This window comes from Thalassophryne amazonica, chromosome 13 (assembly GCF_902500255.1).
Source record: "Thalassophryne amazonica chromosome 13, fThaAma1.1, whole genome shotgun sequence".
NCBI lineage: Eukaryota > Metazoa > Chordata > Actinopteri > Batrachoidiformes > Batrachoididae > Thalassophryne > Thalassophryne amazonica.
This window is the reverse complement of record NC_047115.1, coordinates 61,676,905-61,691,446: the sequence shown is the minus strand read 5'-3', so window position 1 is coordinate 61,691,446 and position 14,542 is coordinate 61,676,905. Positions and strand designations below refer to the sequence as shown.

The window sequence follows — 14,542 nt, the reverse complement described above, 5'->3', positions numbered from 1 at the left end:
TTATTTATTTCTATAATAATTTATTTTGTTCATTGTTAGTTGGTTTGATCTTTTCTGTTGTTTTGTTTTATCAGGTTCTTTTTGTCTGTTTCTTTAAAACTGTATTGTAGCATTAATAGCTATTACTATTATTGTTGTTGTTGCTATTGTTATTATTAATACATAAATAAAAAAAAAATAAAAAAAAATTACAATTTGTAATACATTTGACTTTTCCGACAGCAAACGCTGAGCCATTAATTATACAGAAAACAAATGCACACAAACGTGCTGAGACGTGAATAGCTTAATGCTAACTTTAACATTGAAAGCACCATAAACATGCTAACGCGTTAGCATCAGTCCCGTTTTTAAGTTATAAAATATATCTATCAACTGTTCCAGAAGACCATAACAGGTCACTTTAACATAAAAAAGGTAAATATTACTCACAGACATATGCACTTTAGGGTTTTAGTGGGGAAAAATTAAGATAAAGCGAAATAAAACAAAGAACCAACAAAGCACTGCTTCATTGGTTCAAAGCAAAGCCACACACCACTCTAATGTTCCCATGAAGACAGGGAGGAGAAGGACCATGGATCATGGCAAGCAGTAAACAGAGCGGAGAGGAGTGAAAATTCACACAGTCCCTTCCTCCGCAGTGCCATCCACGCTGACATTGCTGCTGCTTTGATTAGCACAGAATGAGATGATGTTTTGACAGTGAGAGTATCATATTCCGGCCCCAAAACACGCATGACACCACGTAAGCACACGTATGTGTGATTAAATTTGCCAAATGACAGAAATCCGTCATGGTGACGGAGAACTTTAACCCATGCTTTAAGTCAATCAAGTTTATTCAAAAACTTGCCTTTATTTGGATTTGATCAGAGTTTTCATTGACAGGGTTCAGAGTGGCTTTATCAATGCGACTTTTGTGGAAAAGCTGCACTCCAGAGCCCAGTTTTTTACAGTATGTGCTCACGTTCACCCTGACTGACTAGATTACACCGACCACCTGCGCTTACAGTCCAGTGTCAGGGGAGTGCTGAGCTCCTGACACTGGGAAAGATCCAAAACTTGTAAAGACGTGAAAATAAATAATTACCCAGGAAAACATAAAGGGATACAATAAATTTGACAATTTGCGTAGTGGCACAGTGACATTGTGCCACTGCTTAAGAAGAGCCCTGGACTGTTGATGTTGTTTTAAAACGCAAAAGTGCTTTTTATCCAATTAGTTGATTAATCGATTGAATAATTGCTAGAATACTCGATTTCAAAAGTATTCTATAGCTGCAGCCCTAGTCCAGATGGACCTCAAGTGCATAGATGAATGCATTTCCCAACATGTACTGATGAGGGTTAATGGAGTATGTGGCATGTGTACATTTTTATAATGCACAGCAGCAGTACTGGGTGTGCAGAGTGTTGCTCTTCAAGCGTGTGTGTGTGTGTTATTTGTGTGTGTGTAGGAGGGGGATGCCGCGGTTATAGTTGCTAGGCAACAGGCTGGTCAAGGGGTTGTGCATGTGGGTCCACATGTTCTGAAAATGTAAATACATTGCACAGCATGTTGAACATAATTGAGGACTGTAAGCATTTCTGATCATAATCCATCTGACAATATCTGACTACAGCCCCAAGCAATGGCTGAGAAAGGAAACCAGAACATTAAATGCATAGGCATGTTCTCCCAAGCACCAATTCCCTTTATAATCCAATGTGCAAAAAAAAAAAAAAAAAGAAAAAAAATGTAGGACTGGTTTTTGAGAAGGGCTAAGCTGCTTGGTGGCTTCATTGTGAGATAGAAGAAAAGCTCTCAGGGAGCACAGAGCGTCCTGGACATCAAACTGCAATCTCATCAACCCTACCGCTGTGGCTTTGGAAGACTATCCAAATGGTTAGTCATTGTGAGTGCAAGCAAGCCACTTAACCTGATGAGACCCAGATAGAAAAAGATGGCCAGTGTATACTGAAAGAATGGATGACATGCGGTCATGAGGCTTTGCCATTCACTATCTGGAACCTAAACCCTTTCACACATGTAGCACACATCAGGAGATTGTCCTTGTCAAACACATACTTACAAACGTGAAATACTTATTTTGGATTAGGTGAGGGGTGGTTCCTGGGCAGGTGTGGCATTCATGTGACATGTGATGAGACAAAAAGTAAGCTTTGGAAAATGTTCTTGCTATTCCTTGAAATTATTTTCATTGGCATCTTTGTGTAAATGGCACTTCTTCACCCTCAGATATTTGTACTCTTCTGGTTTTGCACAAGTCACAGGATACAAACACAGCTACTGTCTCGCTGTGAATCCTCCTTACAACGATCTTCATACACACGGGCTGAATTTGACATCACACAGACATTGTAATAAAGGAACTGTGAGGCTAAAGTTAAGACATCTGTGTTCCCACATACAGCTGCTCCAGGTAATGTCTATAAGCTCATGGTTGCAGAGCATGTGTCAAAGAGCTGTATTATTCTTCTGTCTTCCTCAGTATCTCTGTTCACCATAAGTAAACATAGAACAAAGTGTATTTAATGCTACAGTCTCAAATCTATGGTGAACACAGCTCTCCAAGTTGTTCAGCATAAATGGAGATTTCATGCACTGGAGAAAACAGTTTATCGTTTAAGCAATAAGCATATACTTCTTCAGCTGCATACCCATTCATGGTATTAATGAAAGGGAATGGTTAGTTTACCATAAAACAAAATTGGCCATTATTGGACATCATTTTAATTATATTTCCTAATTATGGGATTGAAGTCTTGAGCATGTGAAGCCAAAGTGTCAATTGACAGAACCACAGAAAAAAGAATATTGGATTTCTGGACTGACTGCAGGGTTGTCTCTAAAAATCCACAAGAGGACATGTCCTTCTTGTCACTGTGGTTGCCCTGATTAGTGCCCGTGTCTTGTTACTGCTAAATAACATCATCTAATCTTTGTTGCTCCGTTGTCGCAGACCAAACCCCACCCCCCCAAAAAAATTGGTCCACCCTGCGTTCACTGTGCATGTGTCATTTGCCATCAAATGGATTAATGGGATTATTAACCAACAGATGACAAGGTAAAACCTCTTAAATCATTTAAAGTCAGTTTTAAGCAGAAACGAGGCAATAATTGGCGAGCCGTTACTGTTGTTCTGAAATGACGTAGGCGCAGCAGCAGCTGCTGCGTGCCCTGATAGATCAGACATCTTTTATGATGAAATAATGCTTTATGTACAAAAGCTTCAGATGTCTGTCACTGAGATAGATGATGACTGGAGTGCAGTTTTAAGCAGAAACGAGGTGATAATCAGTGAATCGCTAGTGACACTCAGAACTGACGCCAATGAGCTCTGAAATGCCACATGCGCAATGAAGGCAGGCCGGACCTATTTTTAAGGGGGACCGTTTGGTCAGTGACATCGGCAGTATTCACTGAGGACCCTCAGTATTTTTACAGAATGAAATCACCTTAAGACAAATTTTGTTTGTCTACCAGTAGTTTTATTTTTCTCTCCGCAGTCAAGAGTTCCTGTATGAATACATCATTCATTATGCTACATTACTTAATGCTTCACACTTCGTGCTTGGTAGGCGGCTCACGCTCACCTTTACTTAAACCTGTTCATTACAAATCTTTGTGGGAACCCTGAAAATGTTTTCTACCTCCCAATGAAAATTTTGTTTGCATTTCATCTGCCTTCGAGGTTCTCTTTACTTGTTTCTGTAGCAATGCTCAGTAAAAGTAAATAGGACTTTGGTATCAGCATCAGTGCCAATGTGATGGGTGTGGAAAAAGCCTAGTTTCACCATTATTGGTAAAAGAAATTAAGAGCTGGCATAAACGGAACCAAAAATGCAGACTAAGCAGGATGTAGCAGCAAGAGGCAACGTTCCACTGGGAATGTCACGGTGAATGCAAGCAAAGATGACTTGAGAGGGAAATTATGAACGGCTCTATATTCAAAATGACATCTTTGCAACCAGGCCAGAGGGACTGCAGCCTCAGTGGTTGCTGAGGCAAAAATGCAGGCATGGGAGGAGTTTGGAAACGCTATGGAGAATAACTTTTGGTCAGCCTCAAAATGGTTCTGGCAAACTGTGAGGTGACTCAGGAAAAAGAAGCAGTTCCTAGCCCAGGCTGTGTTCAGTAAAGGTGGAGAGCTGCTAACCTGGACTGAGGATTTAGTCAGGCAGTGGAAAGAACACGTCGATGATCTCTTCAACCCCACTGACATGTCCTCCTTTGAGGAGGCAGGAAGGGAAGACTTATGCAGATTTGGTGCCATCTCTCTAGTGTGCGTCACTGAGGTAGTAAAAAAAAAAAAAAATCCTCAATGGCAAGTCCCCGGGAGCAGACGAGATTCGACCTCGAGATGCTGCAGTCTCTGGATGTTCTTTGGCTGTCATGGCTGAACAATGTTGTGTAGAAGACTGGAGCAGTACTTCTGGATTGGCAAACTGGTTTGGTGGTCCCCAACATTAAAAAAGGGAGCCGGACAGGGTGTCCCGATTATAGAGGAATCACACTTCTCAGCCTCCATGGGAAACCCTACGTCAAGGTACTAAAGAGGAGGTGTGTCCGCATTTTCTGTATCACATCACACCTGTTCCCAGTGGGTGTTGGACTCCAAGACTAAAGGGCATCCAGTTTCGTGACATCAGAATTAGATCTATGCTTTTTGCAGATGATATAGTTGTTGGCCTCAAGCCTGCCAAATGTACATCGGAGGTCACAGTCTGCAGCAGAGACTGAAGTAATTGGAATGAAGATCAGCACTTCCAAATGCAAGACAATGGTCCTCTGTCAAAAAGGGTAGATTGTCCCTGATGGATCAGAGGAGAGTTACTGCCCCAAGGGGAGGAGTTTAAGTATCTCAGGGTCTGGTTCACGAGTGGGGGTACAGTGAAGCGCAAGATTAATCGACTATTTTTCAGACGCTGTATCGGACAGTTTTCCAGGCACGTCCAACTGAGAGGAGGCACTGGGAAGACCCACAACACTTGGGAGGGATAATATCTTCCAGCTGGTTTGGGAATGCCTCAGGATCCCCCAGGAAGAGTAAAAGAACTTGACAGAGGACAGGTAAGTGTGGGATGAGCTGCTTGGTCTACTACCATTGCGACTGGGACACAGATGAGCAACAGAAAATGAATGAATCAATGAAACTTTGCAACCTGACACTCCTCCTTGGCTTCATTATACTTTTCAGCTGTTGAAAGTGTACAAAACTTAAATATGCTGGTGATAAGATTTGGGAGATTTTTCATTTATGAGGTTTTAGTGGCAGCATGAATCAATGATTCTTGCACAGAGCGATGGTGCGCTCTCAATGAGCCAGTTGAAGTGAGAGTGAGAGAGCCATGTTACCTTCTGCAGCCTCTAGGCTTGGCTGTGAGGCAAAGATAGTTTACAACAGAGACTGAAATGTGAGGTGACCCTCTGAAGTTTCAGGAAGTGGCCACATAAAATTTCTGTGACATTCCCTCGCTGATCTATTAATAGAAACGTGATGAAAAACAGAGTTGGACGCGCCTACGCATCCAGCAATCTCTGCTTAGTTTTTCTGGAAAGCTTAAATTAATCTTCAGTCATTTTACTTTTGTACATGAACATATCACTGGCCTACTTCTTTCCCAGCAGCCAATTATTTTTTCTTCTTAAAAGACGCAACAGAACATCACATTTAAAACCACTAGGCCGACAGCTGATGCTGTGCTAAAAAAAATGTGGTGACTGCAGATTAAAGGCAGAGATCTAACAATGTCCAGAGAGGATAGGCAAAAGTGTCAACCTCAGAGCTCTAGCTTTCATCCAGCACACAGCAAAGCCACACCTTGGCCAAAAACAATTTTAATACATAACAGTGGATGCTACAATTGATACAACTGTCGAAACAGTCACAGTTCTTGCTAGATTTTTGGGGGGGGAAGGGAGGGTTGGAATTTTGCCTTTTGCAAGCAATATTGTTCCCCCACCAGAAAACCTGCACTTCTCAGTGCACCCTCTTAATAACAATAAACTAGAACTTGGAATACTTTGGCTGAAAGGCAATGACAACAGGTGTCATTCTGATTGTTGAATTTCTGACATATCCATAACATGGGCACAACAGTCCTATGAATGGGGACATATAATACAGCCCCTTTGTGTACCCTGTCCCAGATTGTGGTGAGATTTAGTGCTACATAGTAACAATATGATGGCAATACCCCCAAAACATTTCCACCACATGTTACACGCTCACTGTCAAGACACGGCCCCATTATCATTATTGCAGATGAGCAGACTACCCTACAACGAACAGCATACACTGCACCCAAGCAAAGTTTTTTTTAATTTTTTGGTCCATTCACGGTGTTCAACACATCCCCATTATGTTTTCCCACTTGCTTGAGAAAAATATGGCAAATTGATGTTTCTTCTTGGTCACTACTCTCAGTGGACGAACCAGCATTAGGTGTGTCATATTCTAAATTTGGAAACAAACTCATTGAGTTGTAGGTGGGTGTATAAGCTATAAAGAAATATTTTGAAAAATTACAGGCACAGAAGATCAACTAACACATGAGCACTATGCATCCATAGTCAAAACATTCTTTAGTATTCAATGCAAGATGCTCAATCTATTTTTAAGTGCCAATCTCCCTACTTTGAGGCATAAGGATAGGGTGCCATTTAAAGCACTGGGTTGGATGTGACTCATGAGAGTCTCCAGTATAGTTATGGAAGGTTTTTAATCAATCCACAAGATGAGGACTCTATGTATTCTTATTATGATTACATGTAACACGGAACATCTTCAGCAAACGATAAGAAACCAAATATTATTAGCTCCTATGAAAGATGACCACCTACCTGTATTTTGACAGCTATGGACAGAGAGTTCAGTTCTTTATCCAGTTCTTTAAGGACAACCAGCTTTTTCAAAGTGAGGCTACACAGTCTGTATGAGAGAGAAATAAGATACAAAAGAAAAATTAGGAAGGAATAACAAATTTGTGCTAAAACTAACAATGGGAGCACACCTGCACAACTGGGGATATAAAGCGTAATGCTTGCTTCTACAATAGTCTTCCTGTGAACTGTAGTTTACATAATTTTAAGTCAGAGCTAAGAATCATCAAGCAGCAAAATGAGTAATTATATTTCTCTTGGTATATGAGTGGTACTGTTCCCTGAACAAAATCTTGATTTTGGTGAATGAATGTGTGGCAACTCAACTTGTGAACCGAAGTTAATTGTAAGTGTGGGGAAAAAGCACACATCAGTTTGTGGTTTGACTTTTGTAAGAGCTGAGTAGGGTTGCTACAATTAAATATAACACAATGCTAAAATGCCCTCAGCCATATGAGCATCAAAACAGAAAACAGAATGCGACCTTTTGACCTCTTAAAATAGGTCACGTTTAGTCATCTTTGAACTTGTCCAAGGTCTGTGTCCCAAGAATGCTCCCTGTGAATTTGTAGACCCTGGCAGTAATAGGACTGGACTTATGGTGACCACAGAGACAGACTAGCATGGGTTTTACGGTGCCACAAATGGACCAATTGTTCACATTCTGAAAAATGTTGAAACTTCTCTCACTCAATCTTTATGTTATAATTAACAATGTAAGAGGTGGACACCACTGAAATATGCAAATTAAATAGGCGTGGCAGGCAATTGTAACAGTAAAAACTGAACAAATTTTATATAATCATATGCAATGGCAAATCATATGCAATGGCATCAATAACCAAAATTTACGTTTGGTCATTTGTTACATTTGTATGCTAAGCACGCTTAAAAGAAGTAACAAAAAAGGTGTTACTGCCAATAATAATATGCTGGAATAGAATAAGATCATCTGTGTGGTGATAAACATAACTAATTATGATTATCATGTTAATGTCTGTAAATGTTTGGTGTTATCAAGTCATTTCCCCTATACATCTGCATGAATCTACTTGTGTGACAATCATCAACTGGCTATTCATCAGACAAACAGACAAATCATATTTGAACAGCTTTAAACTCACAAAAAGAGCTACACGTAAAATATTCAGCAAGTGGCCGTTTTGAAAGATAGGAATATTATGCAAATATACATTTATCAGAATCTGCAGCTTGATATTTTCACAAAATGCTAAAGAAACACATGTAATGTCCATTCATTTCTCTTTGAAAATTAAAATGATAAGCCTTTAACAAGTTATATATGTCACAATATCAGTGGTGGGCACAGTTCCGCTAATCCGCTAACCGCCAATTATCGAAGCTAATGTTTTCATTATCGGATTAGAACTTTGAAAACCGTCATCGGACCAATTATCTTCCAAAAAGTTTTGGTCTGATAATTTTCAGACGGTTAATGTAGTTTTGCAGGCATGGTGAACAAAGTTTAACAGTTACAAACATTTATTAAGTCTAAAATTAATTGAGTACCTACCTGTTAAATGTTTTATAGTAGATGCGCAGTTCTATCCTCTACAAACACAGGAGAGCTGGTTCCTGAAGAAACCGCTCTGTCCTCTGCAGGCAAAGGAGAACTGGTCACAAAAAAGAAAAAAAAAAAAAAAAACTCACTTCTTTTGACCCCATACTGATACGCTGGCAATATCACCCAAGTCATCCAGAGGCATACAGTTTTAACTTATGGTTAAAACTGTAACCAAAGTAATTTCAAACGTTATTTAAATTAACCCCTTATCAAGGAGAGTGGTTCTGGAGCCGAGGCTGTGCGTGGAGGCGAGACCCACTAGATCTAACTGGTAACGCTCCACCTCCCGCACAAGCTCCAGCTCCTTCCCCCACAGCAAGGTGACGTTCCACACCCCCAGAGCTAGTCCCTGCCGCCCGGGTCTGGTCCGTCGAGGCCCTCGACTTCCAATGCTCCCAAAGGACAGTGCACCCGACACCTGCGGTTCCCTCTGCAGGTGGTGAGCCCACAGGGTGGAGATGGAAAGTCCATGTTGCTTTTTCGGGCTGTGCCCGACTGGGCTCCGTGGCAAGTCCAGCCACCAGGCACTCGCTGACGGGCCCTACATCCAGGCCTGGCTCCAGATGAGGGCCACGTTTCTCCAGGCCGGGTCACGTTTCCTCTGCCTCGTTCTTTCATGGTGTCTTGTGGACCATTCTTAATCTGGCCTCTCGCCTGAGACAAATTTGCCATGGGAGACTCGTCCAGGAGCACAAGGCTCCAGACAACACAGCTCTCAGGTTCATAGCGGCACACAAACCTTACCACCAAGATAAGGTGATGGTTCCTGGAGAGGGGACCCATCACCAGTGAGTGGATCCAGTGAGTCTTGACCTCCAAGACTCACTGGATCGGTTCGCAGCCAAGTGTGAAGTGGCTGGGATGAGGATCAGCACCTCTCAATCTGACGCCATGGTTCTCAGCAGGAAACCAATGGATTGCCTACTCCGGGTAGGGAATACGGCCTTGCCTCAAGTGAAGGAGTTCAAGTACCCCGGGGTCTTGTTCACGAGTGAGGGGACGATGGAGTGTGAGATTGGCCGGAGAACTGGCGCAGCAGGGGCAGTACTGCATTCGCTCTCCCGAAGCTCTCGATCTACTGGTCAGTCTTCATTCCTACTCTCACCTATGGTCATGACCAAAAAAACTAGATCGCGGGTACAAGCGGCCGAAATGGGCTTCCTCAGGAGGGTGGCTGGTGTCTCCCTTAGAGATAGGGTGAGACGTTCGGTCATCCGTGGGAGGCTCGGAGTAGAGTCACTACTCCTTCGCGTTGAAAGGAGCCAGCTGAGGTGGTTCGGGCATCTGGTAAGGATGCCTCCTGGGTGCCTCCCAAGGGAGGTGTTCCAGGCACGTCCATCTGGGAGGAGACCCCGGGGAAGACCCAGGACTAGGTGGAGAGATTATATCTCCACACTGGCCTGGGAACGCCTCAGGATGCCCCAGTCAGAGGTGGTCAATGTGGCATGGGAAAGGGAAGTCTGGGGTCCCCTGCTGGAGCTGTTGCCCCTGCGACCCCAACCCGGAAAAGCAGTTGAAGATGAGATGACATTTAAATTAACGTCACAGCCGAAGTTTTAGAAAGTGAAAATATCAAATATATGTTTTAGTTTTAAAGTAATGCACTAATTTTGAAGGTTTTAGCGTGGACATGCTGTGTCCAGAAGCATTATGGATATCTCAGTACATTCACGACAGAAGAAATGCATCTGAGATGCTCTGATCAGGCTCTACATGGACAACAGCATTAAACTCTTTGTATATTGTGCCTAAAACTCTCATGAATATATTCTCTGGGTTTATATAGACTGTTACTGTGCTTGTTTTATGTAAAAATGCCAAAAGAAGCCCAGGGTGCTTCTCCATTATTTTCAATTGGAATCATTGCAATTGAGGCCTGTTTGCGCTTTAGAATCCTGCTTATGTCAAACACTGTCTATCGTCTTTGTTCCGGAGTAATATATACGAGGTCTGTCCATAAAGTAACGGACCTTTTTATTTTTTTCAAAAACTATATGGATTTGAATCACGTGTGACTGCATGAGCCAAGCTTGAACCTTCGTGCGCATGCGTGAGTTTTTCCACGGCTGTCGGTTGCGTCATTCGCCTGTGGGCAGGCTTTGAGTGAGCACTGGTCCACCCCTCCCGTCAGATTTCTTTTGTCTGAGAACTTGCTGAGAGACTGCCGCTTTGCTCCATGAATTTTTTTTCAGAAACTGTTAGAGACAGGCAGTTGGAAACCATTGGATAGATTCAGTTAGATGTCGGTGAAGATTCTGTCGGCGTCACGCGGATTATGGACTGTTGAAACCTTTTTAAAGAAGCCCTACAGCGGCGGAGGGCGCGCGGCGCGCCGAGCGGCCATCGACAGGCTGGATCGACCAGATAATTTCTAAACTGAACGCTGTGATGATGAGGGACATCATGTGACTACCACAGAAATGGCAGGAGAGCTGGACATAGCACTTTTGCGGCACATTCCACTGTTACAGGAGATTTTGTAATGAAAGACGTGCGGAGGATTTTGCGTGTCGGCACGAAGAAGCTCAGGACGCGCAGCAAAAAAAAAAAAACACCTCCGTGTTGGAAACCATTCAGAAGATTCAGACAGCTTTCGATGGCTTTCAGTCGAGTGAGTATCCGAGAAATTGTGTAACAGCTGGACATGCCCCAACATGTCCTGTGAGACTTCCAACACGGAGGTGTTTTTTTGCTGCGCGTTCTGAGCTGCTTCGTGCTGACGCGCGAAATCCTCCGCATGTCTTTCATTACAAAATCTCCTGTAACAGTGGAATGTGCCGCAAAAGTGCTATGTCCAGCTCTCCTGCCATTTCTGTGGTAGTCACATGATGTCCCGGATCAACACAGCGTTCAGTTTAGAAATGATCTGGTCGATCCAGTCTGTCGATGGCCGCTCGGCGCGCCCTCCGCCGCTGTGGGCCGTTTTTAAAAAGGTTTTAACAGTCCATAATCCGCGTGACACCGACAGAATCTTCACCGATATCCAACTGAATCTATCGAATGGTTTCCAACTGCCTGTCTTTAACAGTTTCTGAAAACAATTTCAGGGAGCAAAGCGGCAGTCTCTCAGCAAGTTCTCAGACAAAAGAAATCCAACGGGAGGGGTGGACCAGTGCTCACTCAAAGCCTGCCCACAAGCGAATGACGCAACCGACAGGCGTGAAAAAACTCACGCATGTGCACGAAGGTTCAAGCTTGGCTCATGCAATCACACGTGCTTCAAATCCATATAGTTTTTGAAAAAAATAAAAAGGTCTTACTTTATGGACAGACCTCGTATATAAGATGTCTGAAATTTAGTTTGCGTTTATTAAATTCCACGCATCTGTAGCAGACACGGATTGTCTGAAATTTTGTTTTGGAAAGTTTTCACGGTCTCCACTGCCATCTAATGGCCAGTAGTGTTCATGGCAGTATTCGCCCTAAGTACTAAGCTTCTGGGCACCAGTAGATGGCAGTGTTCTATTTATTTTGACACCGGTAATATAATCACAACTTGGTTTTGTTGTTTGCTACCATCGACGTTAACACTTGTCCGATTGTCTGGAACAAGTGTAAAATGTGATCGGACAAGCAATAGCTCTAAATTGTTGTCCGACCGGACAAGTGGCATTTTTTTTGGGTTTTAAAACGTTCAAATTCTTTATTTTCATCGCTTGGAACCAAAATACCTGACCGCTGCCTTTTTGTTTTCTTATTTACATCACGTCTTGTCTCGCACCTCGCAAGAAAGCGTCTTCGGTTTTTCCCGCCACTCTCCACGCAGCGGACAATCAAAAAACATGATTTCCCTCAGTCAAAGTCTTCAGATAAAAAGAGCTCCTTCTGCTTGCACAGCTCCTGAAATTCATTTATACGCTTTATTTTACAGCTGAAAGCCTTAATGTTTCCAAAGTTTGCTCAAATTCGGTGTGAGAGTGAAGTCTCTTGTTCCCTCACAGAGGAGAAGCCAGAGAGAGAGAGAGAGAGAGAGAGAGAGAGAGAGAGAGAGAGAGAGAGAGAGAGAGAGAGAGAGAGAGAGAGAGAGAGAGAGAGAGAGAGAGAGAGAGAGAGAGAGAGAGAGGAGGAAAAAGTGTGAACATCAGACGCTACCAGTGGTGGGCACAGTTCCAATCATTTCAGATAACTTTGAAAACCATTATCAGACTAATTATCTTCCGATAAATTTTTGTCCGATAATGTTTAAACCGTTAACGTGGTAAACAAAGCTGAACAGCTACAAACACTTATGTATAAAATTTTAAATCAGTTGAGCACCTACCTGTTAAATGTTTTGTGGCAGATGTGTAGTTCTATCCTCTGCAAAAACAGACGAGAGCTGCTTCTAGAAGAAACCGCCCTATCCTCTGCAGGCAAAGGAGAACTGGCCAAAAAAAAAAAAAACCCTAATTTCTTTTAACCCCATACTAATACGTGGGCAATATCACCCAAGTCATCCAGAGGCATATTAACTTATGGTTCAAATTTTAACCAAACTAATTTTGGACAAGTTATTTAAATTAGCGTCACGTCTGAAGTTTTATAAAGTGAAAATATCAGATATATGTTTTAGTTTTAAAGTAATGCGCTAATTTTTAAGGTTTTAGTGTGGACATGCTGTGTCCAGGTGCATTATGGGTATCTGAGTACATTCACGACATGAGAAATGCATTTCAGACACTCTGATCAGGCTCCACGGACAACAGCATTAAACTCTAGTGCCTACAACTCTCGTGAATATATTCTCTGGGTTTATAGACATTGTTATTGTGTTTGCGTTTATTAAATTCCACACATCTTAAATGTAGCAGACACAGATTATCTGGAATTTTGTTTTGGCAAGTTTTCAAGGTCTCTACTGCCATCTACTGGCCAGTAGTGTTCATGGCAGTATTGGCCCTGAAGCTGGGCTGATATTTTCAATCACTGTACTCAGTTCCAGCTCAAACTGTATCACAGAACCGCACGGTGTTAAAGTTCAGAGCGCACAATTTACGTTCTCACACACATTGTATGTTCAAAAACCACAGGTCGGACTTGTGTTTCCAGAAGCAAAACATAAACAGAAGTTTGTTTTCAAATTTAATTTACAAAAACTCTCGATGGGAGACATCAAAGTTAAAAAAAAAAAAACAACAGCAGCAAAACAAAAAAAATTACAAGACAGGTCTGTGGTGTTTGCACATGCACAGTGTGAGAGGTTGGATGCTTGTAGCGCTTCAGCAGCAGGATACCCTCACGAAGGCCGACCAGAATATCAAACAGGTTTGATTTTCATCTGACCATACGATCGGCGATCAGGAGGTGGTCGTGTGATGTTAAACGCAGCTCATTATTCCATGTATACTAAATGATGCAGGACGTGCGATTAACCTGAAACTCAGTGTGATCCAAAAAATTCATGCACGAATGAAAAATCAGCTGAAAAAGGGGCAAAACTCGCACTGGCACCAGTAGATCATGGCAGTGTTCTATTTATTTTGACACTGGTTATATCAGACGGTTATCTAATTACAACTTGGGTTTTTTTAATATTAGGGGTGGGCAAACATAAAAAAATCTTAATCACATTAACTCAATGACTTTCTGTGATTAATCATGATTAATTGCATGGTATATGTGAAACCCAAAAATGAATTCAAAAGCTGCTTAAAAGCACAGTTTTATTTGAAAATGTAAATAAACACTGCATAAATTTGAAAATGTAAATTTCAACTGAAACACACTAATGAAATCAAATATAAAACCACTGGCAGGTCATCTGTTATCCTGTTTCATATCAAAATAACAATATTCATGTCCATGACTAAATGTACTAAAACAAATACATCACAATTGTACACATACCACAATTTGATATGTGTACAATTGTGATGTTTTTGTTTTAGTATATTTAGATTTTGTTGTGATTTGGCACTTTATAAGCCGATTAAACTGAATTGAAATTGAACATTTTATTGAGTCTTAAAGTAAATAAATATGAATTTGGTCACTGGATCCTTAAACTTTGTACATAATGAACTCTACATGGTGAATCCTTGATCTCTGGACATAAATAGGAATAAACAAAATCTGTAGTTTTTGTCAAA

At 41.8% G+C, this 14,542-nt stretch overlaps 1 protein-coding gene across 2 annotated transcripts in view; it reads right to left on the bottom strand.

Annotated features, from left to right (window-relative positions):
* zmp:0000000755 (phosphofurin acidic cluster sorting protein 2) overlaps positions 1 to 14,542 on the bottom strand; it is a 141,373-nt gene that overhangs the window by 69,522 nt on the left and 57,309 nt on the right. For both annotated transcript variants that reach the window (XM_034184556.1, XM_034184557.1), the window contains exon 2: positions 6,851 to 6,938. In XM_034184556.1, the coding sequence (XP_034040447.1) occupies positions 6,851 to 6,938 (88 nt within the window). The remainder of the gene's footprint in view (positions 1 to 6,850; positions 6,939 to 14,542) is intronic.